The sequence below is a fragment of the Acartia tonsa genome, chromosome 14 (genome assembly GCF_053477335.1).
Source record: "Acartia tonsa isolate MP-2025a chromosome 14, ASM5347733v1, whole genome shotgun sequence".
Taxonomy (NCBI): domain Eukaryota; kingdom Metazoa; phylum Arthropoda; class Copepoda; order Calanoida; family Acartiidae; genus Acartia; species Acartia tonsa.
In genome coordinates this window covers 19608798-19626649 of record NC_137273.1, presented here as the reverse complement: position 1 = coordinate 19626649, position 17852 = coordinate 19608798, and the positions used below count along the sequence as shown (strand labels likewise).

At 33.0% G+C, this 17852-nt stretch overlaps 1 protein-coding gene across 1 annotated transcript; it reads left to right on the top strand.

Moving 5' to 3' along the window:
• Positions 1-1595: 1595 nt before the first annotated feature.
• LOC145305847 (uncharacterized) lies at positions 1596-12028 on the top strand. Its single transcript, XM_080147669.1, has 13 exons — positions 1596-1736; positions 1877-2211; positions 2585-2762; positions 3444-3484; positions 4372-4428; positions 4895-4979; positions 6042-6134; positions 6494-6593; positions 7063-7168; positions 7698-7754; positions 10133-10235; positions 10945-11000; positions 11431-12028. Exons 2-13 carry the CDS (start codon positions 1932-1934, stop codon positions 11478-11480), a joined length of 1206 nt encoding a protein of 401 aa, XP_080003795.1. The 5' UTR covers positions 1596-1736; positions 1877-1931; the 3' UTR covers positions 11481-12028.
• The last annotated feature ends 5824 nt before the right edge of the window (positions 12029-17852 follow it).

Here is a 17852-nt window from a genome sequence, read left to right as displayed (position 1 = left end):
TTTCATGCAAATACCCATTAAACAAGTTACCCTATTTGCATGATCTACTTTTTTCCCTAAATAAACTATTTATGAAAAGAGAAAATGTAATTTAAAAAAAAATTCTATTTCAATATTAGGAACTTTCAGCAACAAACGAAAGAAAAGAAGCAAACCAAATCTTAACAAAAACAAATTGAACACAAACCCAAAGAATTCAAGTATTGAAGCTATTGTAGTTGAAACTGAAAAAATAAGCTTGCAAGAAGTTGATAAAGAAGTTGTGAAATTTCTACCAGATAGAATTATTTTTTATCCTGAAAAACTTATAAGTGAACAAAAAAAGAGTGATAAACTAAATTTTAATGAAAGTTTTACAAGGAATTATTCAAATTGACATTATTATGAAAGAAATTATTTTTCAACAACTTTTTGCCTTGCCCCTGCTAATATACCTACTTCTATTGGACCAATATTCAACTCTCTTAGGATCACCAATTCCAACAAAAATTGAAAACTACTCCTCCCCCCCTTCTCTTTCTTTTTTCAAATTTATTTCAAACTAGAGGTTGGTTAATAATAAACGTAGTGTTAAAGCATTAAAATCCTAACATAGACAGTTTTAATCAGTGGCCTGCAAGAGGGGGGGAGGGTAGGATTTTCACACCCTACCTTAAAATTGAAATTGGGAATGATTGCCCTTCCTATTTTAACAACCATCCCTCACCCTACATGGAACGCTATGCACACCATTGGTTTGGTTTCATTCCTTTACACCTCTTATATTCTGCAAAACACTATTTAAATTGAATAACAATGTTTTAGACTGATAGGCCCATCTGTGGACAAAGTTGAATCCAACCCCCTGGCTCCTAATACAAGAAAGTACCCATGGAGCTGTTCCCTACGGAGTCGAAATTTTAGGAAATTTTTCATTTTAAATTTAATTTTAGATGTTTTTAGGAAAGTAAAATGCATTGAAATAATCTAGTTAGTTAAATAAAAATAAAATAGTAGGTATTTCATTTTGAAAGCATCCAAAATGGTTTAAATTTTATGTTAGTTTCAGAATAGGTGTCTCTCTAGAGTCCTGGTAAAAAGTTGTATGATTAACAATGAAAAAATTGTTTCAGAAGCTTCCACAAGTGTGGAGTCACCCTATTGTCAGGAATGAATATTAAATCTCTTTGAAAAAATTTTTTTGGCTTAAAAGATACACTTTTAGATCTTGATTACTTATAATTGAATATATCTGTCATATTACCAGTATTGCTGAATCGGCAATGGTATCAAGATCACATTTTTTTGGAACAAAATTTTCTTTTTGAAGAAATGTGTTCTAAAATCATAGGAGGATTATGAAATTTAAATGAAGATTTATCCACTTTTTAGAGATTTTTAATTTGGAGGATTTTTTACAAAATAATTTTGATAATGTGGCTACAATAGCCGATTCAGCAATATCAATATTTTTATACACTTATCTCTGATATTTAATATTGGGTTACTAGTGACCAATAGTAATTTATTTTTTTAATCAAATCTAAAAGTATTGATTTTGAAAGGGAATCTGTCTAAAAATGAAGAGAAGCAAAAAGTTTTATTAATTTAATATTCCTGTAATTAGGTCCTCCAAAGCCTACTGTGCTAGTGTCAGCTGCACATTGTAATTATATCTGTAAGGATGGTAAGGGAAGAATTTTGGAGTCATGTTGTTGTTCATCTGTAGGAGATGATGATTATGTACTGAATTGCAGGTTGAGAATTTTTTTGTTTCCCAATAGATTTATTACAAGAATTCATTTTTGGATTTTTCAGAACTGGTTCGAATCCAGAGGATATTATTAAAATTCTAAGCCATACTGGGAACACACTCCTTATTACTTAATATTTTCAGAGCAAGCCATCATTGTACAGCTGATGCCAAGAGTTATCTTGCAGACCCTGAAGATATGGTCATTATTTGTGGCGAGGAATCTTCACAATCAGAATCATTCTTCTTCTCCCCAGAGAAAGAAACAATTCTTCCAATCAAAGAAATTATAAATTATCCTCTGTTTGATCCGGAGAATATGATCAATGGACATGACATAGCAGTGTATCTTGTTGATGATACTAATCTGAAAAATTCAGAATTTTTCAACAAGAACAACATATGGCCAGCTTGTCTACCTAAACCAAGATATGAATATGTACAACAGAACGGAAAACAGACAACAGGCTTTTCTACAGGTTATCATATGCTTTCAATTCAAAATCAGAAAAATTTAACCTTACACCTTAAAAACTCTTACAATAACAAACCTTATCATTTCAAATATTTTTTTAAAAAGTTTGTAAGGAAATTCAATTCTGAAACTGTTTTATGACTTACTAAAATATTCAGAAAACGAATTTAAACAACTAATGTAATTATTGAATTTACCAATGTGAGAATGTATGAAACATGTTATCCCCTTTTCCTTATGCCTGTTTTCAGCTTTTTATCTAATGTCTTTTAAAATTTTTTTTTCAAAACTAAAATTAGAAATGGGGGGAGGGTAACTTCAATATATTTCCCTTCCACCTCAAAGTGTACATGTTTAACATATGATATACAAATAAGGTTGGGACATTGGTGACTCCTATGATAGATTTATTGACACAGATACCTTCCTAAGCGAAGATTTACAGGACAAATATGGTCACAAGGAAGCACTTATGGAGAATGTTGACTGTCTCGACATTGAATATAATGGAGGCAAAACAAATACATATTATCCTCCAAAGTCAGTGTGCTTCAGGTGAATCAATTGTGATTATTGCCCTTTTAAAAAGTAACAGGATGTCTGTCAGTGTGTCTCTAGCTTCAGATCTAGCTAACATATACGGTTTTCCTTTACAGAGAAGTTTCTTATAGTAGACAGGCCTAGCTATTCTAACAATCAGTTTTCTACAAAAAATCACAAAAACTTTGGAAGTAAGGTGGGAGTATATCTTGTTTTTTTATGTAACTGAAGAGGGGTGGGTAAGAAGGGGAGGAAAAGGGGAAGGGAATTGTTGGGATATTTTCCTTTAGAATTGTTTGTCAGAGTCACATTCCCTTTTCCCTGATAGTAGGGAAGATTTACATCTATATTTGGGAGGGAGGGGGGGGGGGGTGTTAATAAACCCTCCTAAAATCTTTTTTAAATTTTCTTTTCGAAACTAAAATTATCTTAGAGGCCTCCAGTGGGTATACTTATTGCAAAAATATGTTCTAAAATTATCTAATTAATAGCTTAAATATTCTGAGTAGTCAAAGAAGACAAATCACGTGAAATATACTGAAAATAAAGTTTATGTAGTATTTGTAAATAATTTTCTAATTTTATATTTCAACAATTTTTATTTGTGATCTTATGTTACTTAACTAATTAAAAACCAATAAATTACGTAATAATAAATAATAAATCTTTGAACATAATGTATTTTTCTTTTTCCAGAGATCCTACCTACAATAGCTGTCCAAATTTCGGTGCCTCAGGTAACTCATTTCGAGCCAAATATATATTAAATATCAGTGGAACAGCGGAAAGTGTCGTCTTTGACGTCATAAAAATAGTCTATTATCTATCTCTTATTTATTGGTTTTCTTTCAAACTTCTCCTCTCATCCTTCCTTTTAAGACTTATTTTTATGGCGTCATCTATAATACAAAGTAGAATGATGTCTGTCTGTCCGTTCGTCTGTCCCTTAAGATCTCGGTAACCACAGAACCGATCAGATTCTACTCTTCAGGGAATATACCTACTGGTCCTGTGGTGGTTTTAGGCTATTTTCTTGGGGGGTGGGACAACCCCAACCCCCCAAAAAACAAAAAACAAAAACCATTTTTTTTTTTTTTTAAGATTTTCTTGGTCCTTTTTTTTCTTAGTTTTTTATATTTTTTTTATGTTTTTTTCTTCATTTTTTAAATTTAGTTTTTTTAAATTTTTTATTTTTTAAATTTTTTTTTTATTTTTATTTTTTTTTATTTATTTTTTTAATTTTATTTTTTTATATTTTTTTTTTGTTGAAGATTTCCTTGGTCCTTTATTTTGCTGAAGATTTCCTTGGTCCTTTTACGAATTTCGCCTTAATTTTATTTTTGATCACCTCTTGGGGCAAAGCCCCTAGAGGCTAGGGGCGAAGCCGCTAGTTGTAATACAAAGTGTACAATGTCTATCCGTATTAAGCTTTTGATAACAGGTGAAACGATAGAGTTGTGCTTCTTAGGGATATTTTTCTTCCCCAAAATAAAGAAAATTACCATAACATTATCAAACCCTCTCGGAGCTTCTTAACTAGAGGCTAAAGGCGAGCCACTAGTAAATGCAATCATACCTAGTTATAATTTTTTTGTAAAATTATATTTTTAATGATTTTTGTTAGGATCTGGAATTTTGAGACCTTTCAAATCCTCAAGTTTCTCCAGATACAGCTTTCAGGAATAAATTCATAATGCTACTAAATTTTATTTTTTTTTTGTTTATCCGAATTCTTCAACTATAACTTTTAAAATCTAGCAACGGCTTCACCCCTAGAGTCCTCTATGGACACTGAAGGGAAGGGGGGAAAGTCGACGCTCCAATTTAAGTTTCAAAAAATAAAAAAATAAATTTTACTGGGAGCGGGACGGTTTTTTCTTCCATGGACAATTTTTCTTGGGGTGATGTTGGTACCTTCTCTCAAAATAGTAATAAACCTTCCCAGGAACTATATGAAGCTGCACTGTAAAGGCGAACCTTTCCAGAGGTTGGTGAGATCTTAAGCTACACACAGACAGATTGACAGACAGACATCATGTTATTTTTACATAATGATGTATTTAGGTTACACCAAATTTTAGGAGATAAAACTAATAATGAGAATAAAGTAGCCATAAATAGCAAAATTTATATTGATAACTACCAGGGACCTATGAGCTTTCACAGGGGATGTATACAGATTCCAATTACTAGTACTAATTCAGCTGGTACTAGAACACAATTCATTTTTAGGAAGGTGTGATTTCTAATAATTTTATCTCATATAACAGCCCACAGTGCCTTCGAAGGTGCTTTGACTTTAGTGTCAGAACCTAAATTGGGACATAGTGCATTTCATTACCCTAGGTTAGGTAACTTCATTTCACTTTTCAATAAAATCTAAAATGCAGCGGTTTTAGAGAAAATTAAATTTGAAAATTTCAAGTTCAATTTTCACCCACTAGGAGTTACCGCATAATCATGACAAGAAAAGCAAAGATTATTTATTTAAAATTTTGAACAACTTTGCTTTTATAAAGTTCTTCATAAATCCACTCCTGAAGTGAGTTAATTAATGGCCATTTTTATCAATTGCTTTGCTAAGGTCACGGAAATTCAGCCTTAAATAAATCATATATAGAGAGGTTTTATGACTGACTTTATAAAAGCAAAGTTGTTCAAAATTTTAAATAAATAATCTTTGCTTTTCTTGTCATGATTATGCAGTAACTCCTAGTGGGTGAAAAATGAACTTGAAATTTTTAAATCTAATTTTCTCAAAAACCGCTGCATTTTAGATTTTATTGAAAAGTGAAATGAAGTTACCTAACCTAGGGTAATGAAGTGCACTATGTCCCAATTTAGGTTCTGACACTAAAGTCAAAGCACCTTCGAACTCGAAGGCACTGTGAGCCACACAGCTGTCGCAGAAATCAATATGCAAAATAATGTTAAAACTTTGCCTATAAAGTTTGCATATAGCAATATTTTTTTAAAGAAATAATTACTAGTATGGCTTCAATACCGGTTTTCAGCCATTGAAAAATGATTGATATTATTGTATTACAGACAATTTTCCACAAAGGCTAAAATAAAAATCATGATATTAATACCAGTTTTGTTAGACATAGCCTTTGGCCTTCAGGGGCTAAGAAAACGATATTTTTTGTAGTTTTGTCACATTTGCTTTAAACAATAAAGTTGTCATTATAAATCCAATAAACAAAATATTTGGTACCTAATTGATTTACAAACTGTTAAACAAAATGATTTGAGTAGAAAGATATTCAATTTACCTCCTTATTTCAACTGCAGACAATCCTTCAACCCCACAGTGTACCTGGATGCCATCTGTTATATCAGATGGATAGCTCTCGTCTATGGAATGACTCTTCCTTATGGGTTCAGGTAAAGTCTATTATTTATGAGGGCACTTAAGGTAGTGTGAGGGGGGAGTGAGTTGACCCTCACTTTGAATATTAGTTTTATGAAGAAAAAGTAAAATAATTGAGGGAGATTTCTCTTGGGAGGTTGATGATTCCCTCCCCTCCAAATGGTCATAACCTTTCCAGGACCTTAGATAACCTACACTCTGAAGAAGAATCATATCGTTTTAGCAATTAGTAAGCTACTCACAATCCGACAGACACATCATGTTACTTTGATAGAAGGATAATCCAACATTGACACTAAATTTACTTAAACTAAATTGAAATAAATAAATGAGATTTATGACAATTTCATCTTATGTATGTTATTAAATGAAGGGAGCCAGATTACTGTGCCAGCAACCAGGGGACTGGAGATATCAATGACAGGGAGAAAGAGGATTGTTTAACAGCAATGCCACATGTTCCCAGAGAAAAGGTATACTCAAACATAGATGTTTAAGTGTGGGAGGGGGGGGGGGGGATTGATGGGATTTTTACTCCTCCACAAACTTTGAAACTCGTCATTTTAACCCCCTCAAATTGTTTTAAAATTAACAAACGCGTCAGGTAAAAGGTTCAAGTCTCGGCTCTAAACTGCGTCAAAACTAAAGACGTTAAAACAGATTCCTACTGCTGCTATGCCATAGGCGAGTCTTAAATAGTTAGAGTAGGGGGAATGCATTGGCCTATAAACTGGCGCAACTCATTACCATGCACAGTTAGGACTTTTCAAACAAAGGTCGTGCAATCAAAGGGAATGTCAGTTGTATGTTACTTAACCTAATATCTACCATTGGGCGTTAGAATATTGCATTGCTATAACAATGCCCTTGGGTTCTCAAGATAATCATTAAAAATCGAAGGAGAATCCTGCCCTTAAGAGGTAATTACGATATTCTTCGTAGTGTGATTGGAGCATGACAAAGAAGAAATTGTTTCTGGACAGATGCTCAAGAACTTCAACAGAGGAGGTTGAGGCTCTTAGATTCCAATGTGCTACAGCCTCTGGAGGTAATCCTATTATAAAAAGTAAAGTAAGCTTTTTTTATGACTGTAGCGAAGGATCTCGCTAACCGCTGAACCTAAATGGTTCTACTTTACAGTAAAGCCTCTTTTAGGTCCAGGGAAGGTTTTTAACTATTTTGGTGGGAGGGTATCTCCACACTTGCAATAAAATATGACCCCTCCAAACAAAAAAAATTGTTTTTACTTTTTCTTTTTGAAACTAAAATAAAAACAGGATCTCGTTAAACGAAGAACTCATCCATCTTCTATCACTCTTCTGAAAATTGAAAATTTGGGGTTCGTCCCTCCCCCCCCTCTCCCCATCCACAGAAGCCTTTAGGGGCGTATCAGCAAGCACTAATAAGCCTAAGGTAAGAACCCTAAAATGAAGAACTCAATCTGTTCAGTAGTTATCAATATCGTAGGTAAGCTAAGAAGAAAAAATACCTCAATACTTTATATTATAGGATAGAATTATGTGATTTTTCAAACTTTTTTCATTAAATTTTTCAATTTTTATTCATTTTTTTTCTAGATGTACAACATTGTTCTAACAATTGCATTGGTGTGACAGAAACTGCAATTATTGTAGGTAAGAACTAATTATTAATAAGTTTTTTTTTTATAATTTGGCAGACTTACTTCTCATCTTTATTCTGTAAATTAATTTGTAGGTCAAGGACTGTAGTAAAATAACGAACCTAGTAATAGTGTCTAACTTTTTATCTTTGTGACGTAACAAAAATCGAAGGATGAAAGGGGAGGTGGGAAAGGAAACCCATAAAAAAGAGATGGATTTTTGTTACGTCACAAAGATAAAAAGTTAGACACTATTACTAGGTTCTAAAATAACGGGAAAAAATCCCGAAAAGAACGACGAGAAATTTAATTTTACTATTACCCAGCAAAAAGGGAATGTGATTCTGACAAACAATTCTAAGTGAAAAGTTCCCCTCAACCACATTCCCATTTTTCTCCCCCTTCTTACCCACTTCCCTTTCAGTTACACACAAAAAAACAAGTTTTACTCCAACTTTACTCCGATAGAATATTCAATTTTCTACAATTTCAAATGGAATTAATGGGCTGCATAGTAGCCCCTGACTATTACCCAAAAAAAATTTTATAATCGGATAAAAAACATAAAAGATATGTGGAAATCAGTAAAGAAAAAATGGCTAAAAAGCTCATTCAAAGAAGTCGGTCTGCTATGAGTGTTAGATGCTCATATTCTTCATAATGATGGGAATGTATATAAAGAGGTCTATCTTTAATAGCAGATGGGTAAATCTCTTTGCGTTGGAGGCCAGACGAACTTACAAAACGAATTACAGAGTAACTTTGCTACTATAAAAGGAGGATGTGCTTAAGGACCATTTGGGCAGGGGGGGGGGGTTTACTCGAGAACCCTTAGAGCTAGAGGGAGCTAATTTTGGATTTAAGCATCTATGGGGCCAAAGTTACTTTTAAAATTATCGTCGACCCCCCACCCCCCCAAAAAAAATTTTTTTTTGGGGGGGGGTAAAATTTTTTTTTATTGCATTTCTCGCCGAATTAGGCAATTTGGAATCATTTGAGACCATGTTATTTTTTTCAAAAATTTTTCGCCTTACAAGCAACCCTGCGGGGGGACTTCATTTTTTTCAAATTCTCGTTTATGAAGGTATATCTTAAATAAAGTATGCTACTCTCTTAGTTTTAAAGATAATTGGATGAAATCTTTTTGATTGTGTCACTAATTACCCCAAGTTTTGGTATCTTTACAAAAAAACGGCGGCAGGACCGCCGCTCCCGCCGTCCGCCGCCGTTTTCCGCCGCCACCAAAAAAGAAAATTTTTATTGCATTTCTCGCCGAATTAGGCAATTTGGAATCATTTGAGACCATGTTATTTTTTCAAAAATTTTTCCCCTAACAAGCAACCCTGCGGGGGGGACTTAGTCATTTTTTTCAAATTCTCGTTTATGAAGGTATATCTTAAATACAGTATGCTACTCTCTTAGTTTTAGAGATAATTGGATGAAATCTTTTTGATTGTGTCACTAATTACTTCAAGTTTTGGTATCTTTAAAAAAAAAAACGGCGGCGGGACCGCCGCCGCCACCAAAAAAATTTTTTTTATTGCATTTCTTGCCGAATTGGGCAATTTGGAATCATTTGAGACCATGTTATTTTTTTCAAAACGGAAAACGGCGGCGGACGGCGGGAGTGGTGGTCCGCCGCCGTTTTTTTTTAAGATACCAAAACTTAGGGTAATAAGTGACACAATCAAAAAGATTTCATCCAATTATCTCTAAAACTAAGGGAGTAGCATACTGTATTTAATGTATACCTTTATAAACGAGAATTTGAAAAAAATAACCAAGTCCCCCCGCAGGGTTGGTTGTAAGGGGAAAAATTTTTCGCCTTACAAGCAACCCTGCGGGGGGACTTAGTCATTTTTTTCAAATTCTCGTTTATGAAGGTATATCTTAAATACAGTATGCTACTCTCTTAGTTTTGGTATCTTTAAAAAAAAACGGCGGCGGGACCGCCGCTCCCGCCGTCTGCCGCCGTTTTCCGTTTTGAAAAAAATAACATGGTCTCAAATGATTCCAAATTGCCCAATTCGGCAAGAAATGCAATATAAAAAAATTTTTTTGGTGGCGGACGGCGGGAGCGGCGGTCCCCCCGCAGGGTTGCTTGTAAGGCGAAAAATTTTTGAAAAAAATAACATGGTCTCAAATGATTCCAAATTGCCTAATTCGGCGAGAAATGCAATAAAAAAAATTTTTACCCCCCCCCCAAAAAAAAAAAATTTTGGGGGGGGGGGTGGGGGGTCGACGATAATTTTAAAAGTAACTTTGGCCCCATAGAAGCTTAAATCCAAAATTAGCTCCCTCTAGCTCTAAGGGTTCTCGAGTAAACCCCCCCCCCCCCTGCCCAAATGGTCCTTAAGCACATCCTCCTTAAATGTGAAATGCATTGTCTAGGTGGAGGATTAATAGTATCATCAGCAGCACTAAGTGGAACATCTTTAATTGCTCCATTTACAATAGCAGCTTCTGCTTTCCTTGGCAACATGTATATGAACAGGTATGGATATAGAACATACCCTTTTCAAATATTTATCCCAGCTGAAAATATACATTGGATATAGAAAATGTGGATGTTGTGAGATAAAATGTTTCTTCAAGCTGGCTAATATAAGGAAACCCCCATCCTCCCCTTTTTATGACTTTACACAATCCCCTTACCCTGGCAACGGAGGAACGTATTGACCAATACATGAGAGCTATGTTAACAACCTAAATTGATAAATTGACGAAAAAATTCCCTTGTCACAATATCCAAGTATTCTATATCCATTTGGATAGCACTTAAAACAGATGGAATGCTTAGACTATGAAAATCCATTGATTTGACCAATTTACAATACTTTTTCCATGTACGTTTGTTTGATTTCTTCACTGATTTTTTCCAAAGTTTCATTAAAATTTACTTAATTGTTGGGGTGTTGGATCACTCACTATGACACAGCTATAAAGTTCATTTTTTTCCGGATGTCCATCCAGATCTTGATCTTTAAATCCTTTTAATGGTGCGCCAGATCGGGGCGATCCAACTTTCCACCAATAAGAGCACAGCATTGTATGGAATGCCGCGCTGAAATTTGGCGCACCCCGATCTAGCGCACCAATAAAAGGATTTAAAGATCCAGCTCAGAATTTTGAGCTACGCTACCCAATATAACCTAACCTAACTTTACTTAACCTTTTTTGAAAGCATCTAAAATGTTATCTAGGGAAGTGGCGCCGTGTCCTGATGTTTGCAGACTTAGGGCTGGTGGTTGTATTAAAGGTAATATAATTCAATTTAAAACAAGGATGATAACATTAATAGGTAGCGAAGCACGAAATTCATAGATCAGATATTCAGAAACTATTAAATCAATCGCGTCCATTTCGAGACATCGCCTTTTAAATGGGCATTTCGTCCTATTTTCACAGTAGCTGTTCTTTTATTTCTGGCCCCTGCGGGGCAATCATCTATCCTAACTTAGCGTAAATTAACCTAAAGCTACTGTGAAAATACGACGAAACCCCACTTAAGAGCCGATATCACGAAAGGGGCTATACCAAATTAATCATATAAAAAAATCTTGAAACCTTTATAAAGAATAAACATCTTAAATCAGACAGGCGGATCAAGTAAATAATTATATACTAGATGCTAAACACATTTGTAAAAATATTATAGGATTTTTATTTTGATGAATTTTTTACATTAGGAAGACGATGTTCAATTTTGATTCAAGCTGTCATTGATGATACCAAATAAATGAAAAGTTACACTGAGCGCACCGTGTCATACCTAAAGAGGTTAAAACTGGCACTACTGCTATATCAGATTAATTGTCATAGTATGGAGAATTCCTTGGCCCAACATGCGATAATTATCAACATGCACAACTAGAAGACAAAAAAATAACCTTATATACTGGGTGTTTGGACAGAAAAAAAAAGACATTAGCTCCCCTTAGTCCCCTTGGTTGTTAGCCTCGATGGCTTTATCAAGACTGAATGTAAGTTGTAAAAAATATTGTGTCTGTTTTTGGATTTACTTAAATACTCGAAAACCAGATAATTAAGAATCTCAACCTATAAATTTTATTTATTACACCGAACTTATATTTACCAAACTACCCATATCTTTAATAAAATGCAAGTATTATATGACAAATCTTATTTTTTAATAAACAAACAATATTTCACTAATTTAAAATGTGTATTAAAATCATGAATACTGTAATTTATTGTTATTTGTTATTGTTAAGTATTTTTATAAAATGTGAATATAAAATATGATTTGAATAAATTTAATTGAAACAGAAACTTCTTGACCAATCAAGCTCAGCCAAGATGGACTAAAATAAACAGAAATTTTAATGATAGCTTTAATGGCGACTCTAATATCTAAGTGCTCTTTATTTGAAGGGCAAAGAGTATAAAAACATACCAAGGGTTAAATATAAGAATCTTGATTGATTGAATATAAAATTATTTAATCAAAAATGACAAAATCAAGAAAAAATCACGAAACCTCTCTAATGAAAAATGAATATTTGTGCCCAGTTCACAAATAACTTTCAGAGGTCAACTGATTTTTTTCTTTATAAAATCAGTCAACCCTCTAGCTTCTATAGGTCGACCTAAAACTTCCAGAGGTCGACCTATAGTCTTTTATGAAATGGGCTAATAAGTTTTGCTTTAATATTGATGTGCATGATTATATGGACGTCAAATGTGATTGCAAGATCTTCTTTCCAGAAGTCCTAACTGTGCAATTGCATGGTAATGAGATGCGCTTGATTTGGGCCAAATAAAAAATCAGTAATTGCTTTTAAAATGTTGGAAAATATTAACTTCCAAACTATTTTGTCTCTGGGTATAAATTTCTCTAAAATAAAAAAAATTATTGCTGCTATTGTATTTATTATTTATTCAGTCCCGCCTATTAACTTAGGCCTAGGCTTTCAGGTGTGGGTTTAAATCAACAAAATGAAATGCAATATTCCTTATTATTAATTTAACCCTAATAAGGGCAACAGTGCAAAAGACCTAAAATCTTAAGACCTAACATTTTGTATATTTAATATTTTTTTACCTTAGGCTAGGTTAGGTTATATTGGGTACAGAGTAGCCCTGCTAGGGAACAGCAGGCATATGCCCCGGGGGGTTAGAATATATCATAGGGGTTAGGCATAAATCATAAAAAAAAACTTATTTTGTCCGTTTTGGCCTTTTGTCCTAAAGGTCTTTAATGCTTCCTTTTTCCACCCATTTGCTTTGCTCTTCTTACTTTTACATCCTTGTTGTTTCTGATTATTTTTTCGGGTATAGTCCCTTTCGTGACAACGCCTCTTAAAAGGCATTAAATCGTATTTTCACAGTAGATTTTCTCCTATTTCTAGCCCCTGTGGGGGGCTATAACCCTGCTGGGCAATCACAAAACACAATTTAAAATAACCTATCAAAATCTACCGTGAAAATACGACAAAACGCCCCTTAAGAGGCGTTGTCACGAAAGAGACTATACCCATTTTTTTCTTTTTTTTTGCTTCATTATACCCACTGCTAGAAATATAATACGCTAATGAACCTAATCAGCCGCGCGTCTGTTTAGTAGTTTTACGGACATTTGGGCTTTTACAAATATTTCCTCATTTTTGAAGCGAAGCTACTCTATAATTCACTTTGTCTGTTCGTAAGTCAGTCTGTAACTCTATGGAGAAATGTAATTTTCTGAACCCAGTAATAGTGTCGGACTGATTATGACGTAAAAAAAATTAGCCAATGAGAGGCCATTATTGACCAATGGTAAAATTTATAGTGGCCTCTCATTGGCTAATAATTTTGTTTACGTCATAATCAGTCCGACACTTTTACTGGGTTCTAATTTTCTCAGTTTTTATTTTGTAATGCTGATTCATATGACAAATGTGCATCGAATCTATACATTGCTTTGTTCGTCTGTTTGCCGGTCATGCTTCAAAAGACATAAACCTTATTTTTTCAAGGTTTCGTGATTTACTTTGTTTTGGGATCTGAACAGCTCACTTTGTCTGTTTGTACATTCTATGAATTTTGTGCTTCACTACTTATAGATGTTGTCGTCTTTGTTTACTCTCTCTCTCTATTTCTTTCTCTTCCTCCCCTTTGTTTTATCTCACTTGCAAAAATTCTGCTATTTTTCTTTCTTTTTTAAATCTATTGTTTTTTTTATTAGCTTTCTTTCTCTCTCTACTATTTGAATAGATATAGTATAGCTAGATGGTCAAACTGGCCATATAAGACGTTAAACCTAAAAAGTAATTTGTAGCAAAAAAACACCTTTATTTCCTTTTTCTTATAAACCGTCAATTCCAACACTACGAGCGACAAAAATTTTGACTTTATAATTTCTCGAAAGCTATCTTTATCCTAAGAAATTATAGCTCACTTACAAAACCTTGTTTTATTTTGTTTGATGACGATGGTTTAAGTAAATTACAATCTGGAAAAAGTTTGAAAATCAGACCAAAAATATAAAATAAATATGAAATAGCCAAAAAATGCAGTCTGAGTCCATTTCTTCTTTTCTCAAAACGCCAGGAAATTTAATTTTAATATCTACAATTGAAATTTTTATGAAAAACGAACCATGCTGTATTAATTTAAATGTTTTCTTAAACTGTATTAATTGATATCATAAATCACAAAACACCTAACTCGCATTGACAAATAAATTTGCTGTATTGTGGTAACTCCGTCCGTGTAATGCCGCGACGCGACGACAGACATAAGTCCGAGGGAGACATTGGGCCTGAATTTATAGGCCTCCGTAATTATCAGAGCAATCGAGTTACTCCGTATAGAGTGATCAAATTATGTTTTTATGTCGTGGACACATAAAGTAAACTTTTCGCATAATTCATAAAAAGTGTGATTTATTTATTGTTTGCAGCTGGAAAGAATTATGGAGGAAAGAAAGAGATGTTGATTGTTTAAACGAGTGGCGTGTAAAGGAATTTTTCTAGGGGTTTCTATAAGAAGAAAAACTCGCCTTCCTCTCTTAAGTTTTTTGCCTTTAATTTAATGTGTGAAAGATAGAGCTATATTTGGTAGATGGCATAATGCTGGGTTATGGCAACCCTCATGCAGGCTTAGGCAGCAAAAAAAACTACTCATCTCTTCTTTTTAATTTGATAAAAAATGATAGGTCAGAAACTTATTTGTCAAGTTTACAGAGAGGCTGAATAAAGAGAGGAGGCGCAAGATAGAGTGAAAGAAACGATATCGGAAGATGCTTTTCATTTTCTCCGTTGTAAACAGAATCAAATCTCGATCTCGGAGTCTACACGAGGAGAAAGAGAGAGAGAGAGAGAAGAGAGAGAGAGAGAGAGAGAGAGAGAGAGAGAGAGAGAGAGAGAGAGAGAGAGAGAGATGAAAAAAGAGAAAGAAAAAAACTCCAAGTTTTTTAAACTTCACCTCCTTCAGTCGTTTTTCATCGCGTGATACACAAACGTAAAGATAAAAAGAAAGTAATAATTTGTATGTAAAGTTTCCGAGGATATTAAAATTTAAAAAATAAAAATTATAGATTTGATGATTTTTTAATTTTTATATTCGTGGAAAATTTTGTGTAATACGATGCTATACATTATTTTTCAGTATGAATAAGAACCGGTTCTAATTCTGAGGATATTAATCGGTTTCGAAGCCGCACTGGAAAAGTATTCCTGATTTCACATGGAAAACTGAATATAAACCAGCAAGTTATTCAGAAAGAGAAAGTCTGTCAAAAATATTTGTTATGTTTTTCTTGTAAGTCATAAAGTTTTTACCTTTTTCACTATTTTTAAAAAGATTTCTCGTAACTTCTCGCCTATGGGACCTTTAAAACAATAATCTTCAATAAGTTTGTCGATTTATTTGACTTGATATTAAACTCCTAATTGATATTAGTATAACTTGATAATGAAAACTTCAAAGCTCACTGAATTAAAAATTAGATTAAAACAAATAATTTTACCGTTTTGCTGCCATTATTTTACGTCAAAAATGACAATGTCGATTTGAAAGTAAAAAATGTACACAGTTTGATAGATTTCCTCAATTATCAAAACTTTAGTATTTGATTTTAATACCAAAAACGGCAGATCGCCACCACCAAAATCTAGATTGTTCTTCGGGCAACCTAGATTTTGTATGGCTCCTGTTTCCGCCAAGATGTCAATGGATTCATTTTTTTTAATTGTTTCATCAAACTCTTTACTTTGTTAAATTTGGGTTTTAAGATCTAATAATGCACATTTTCAGTTGAAATTGAAAAGAATAGATAAATAAGAGCATTAGAAGAAAGAAAAAAATGTATATGCGTATAAAATGTACAAATAGAATCTAAGGCCAAAATACTTTTAAGTGTAGCAGAATTTACCTAAATCTACGCGGAATTCAACCCGTACTTTTAATTATTTTAACAAGGAATCAAATACATCAAGAAGGGAGTGGACATTGGATTGTACTTTTCACTGGTACCAAAAATACAAAATAACCACTCTTATTCAATTTTTATGGGCTTGTTCTAATCTAAAAGTGTCCAAACTTTTCAAATATCTATTAATATCTCCTGAAGGAGTAATTTTGTTTAAAATCATCGGGGATCCACTCACTGATTTAGAAAAAAAAAATTTGTAAAAAATACAATTGACTTTTTTCAGCTTAAACTATAGTGATGTTGAAACTTTACATTTAGCCACATGTTAAAAAAACTGAAATATCCTGTATGACGCTTCTTTACAGAGAAGCTTCTTACAAGTCCCGAGAATGGTTTAATATATTATCAAGAAATATTGCCTCAACAAAATAATTATTCCCATAAATAGAAATAAGAAAATTTTAAAACTCTAAGGTAATAAAATAAACGAACTTAGTAATTACCAAAGTGACCACTAGGGGCGTATCCGCACTTATCTAGAAATAGCAATAATAAAAGAACTATTTAGAGCGTACAAAAGCGTAAAGTCTCTTTAATCAAATAAAAAAATTCCTTATGTCTCGGCCTATAGATTTAAACAATTTACTAATTAAAAGCTATTATTTACAAGACACATTATATTCAGGATAAATCTAGTTTTACTTGCTATTTAAAAAACAGGTACTTTTTGTTTTTGAATGTAAGACACATATAAAGTACTTTATTTCAATAAGCGACAAATAATCGCTACATCATGATGATACATTATCAATTTTATTGTTTGTTTGTCATTATTTATGTATGCCTCTTTTACTATGTGTCATAAAAATGAATGTAATCAGGGTTATGAAGCCGCAGCCGTATTCTATCGCAGCAAAAACATAGTTGCCAATCTGCATAGCCTTATAAGCTGCAGATTGCAACCTCCTAGATTATAATTTGAATCAAATAAAAAATATTAAAGTTGTTGAAAATAAATATAAAAATATTTTTTTTTATAATTTTTGTTGTCATAACCTTAGCTGAACATTGAACAGATCTTTTCAAAGATAAGGTGGTGACGAGTTCGAATCTTAAAGTTTAAAATATATTGTTTTACGTCAGTGTTCTATTGTTTGGAGAATTTTTAAAAATCTTAATGCAAATTATAAAGGGAAATAAAGTAATACATGTTTCTAATTCGTTGATTTTTATTTTTATCTAATCTTAATTGAACATTTCCTTTATCAATTTTAATCTAACAAAGGGGTATTTTTGTTAACCGTTATTAGAACGTACATCAATAGATATTGTCTTATCAAGTAAATTCTCTTAATTTACCTTTATAAGTAATAATAGATATGTTTTAAAGTAAAAGAATAAAAAGGACATAAGCTATATGTAACTCAGTCAACAGGGCGGGAACCTGTCCCAATTTTATATTGGGTCTTTGAATTCAGCCTATAGCGTCGGAAATATAAACACAGCCGAGTCCATGCAAAACGACAGAAATTAATCAAGGGTCTCCATCACCTGGGCCAGGTAGTTGTCTGGACTATAAATCTATATTTATACATATATTGTTTAGACTTTTCTTTGCTAAATATATTCTGCTGTTTATTAAAAAATATTTTAAAATCCTTTGCTAAAAAAGAGTTTTTACTTCAAAGTCATTGTCCTTTAGTAGTAATAGAGACAAAAAGTGTTAAGATAGTT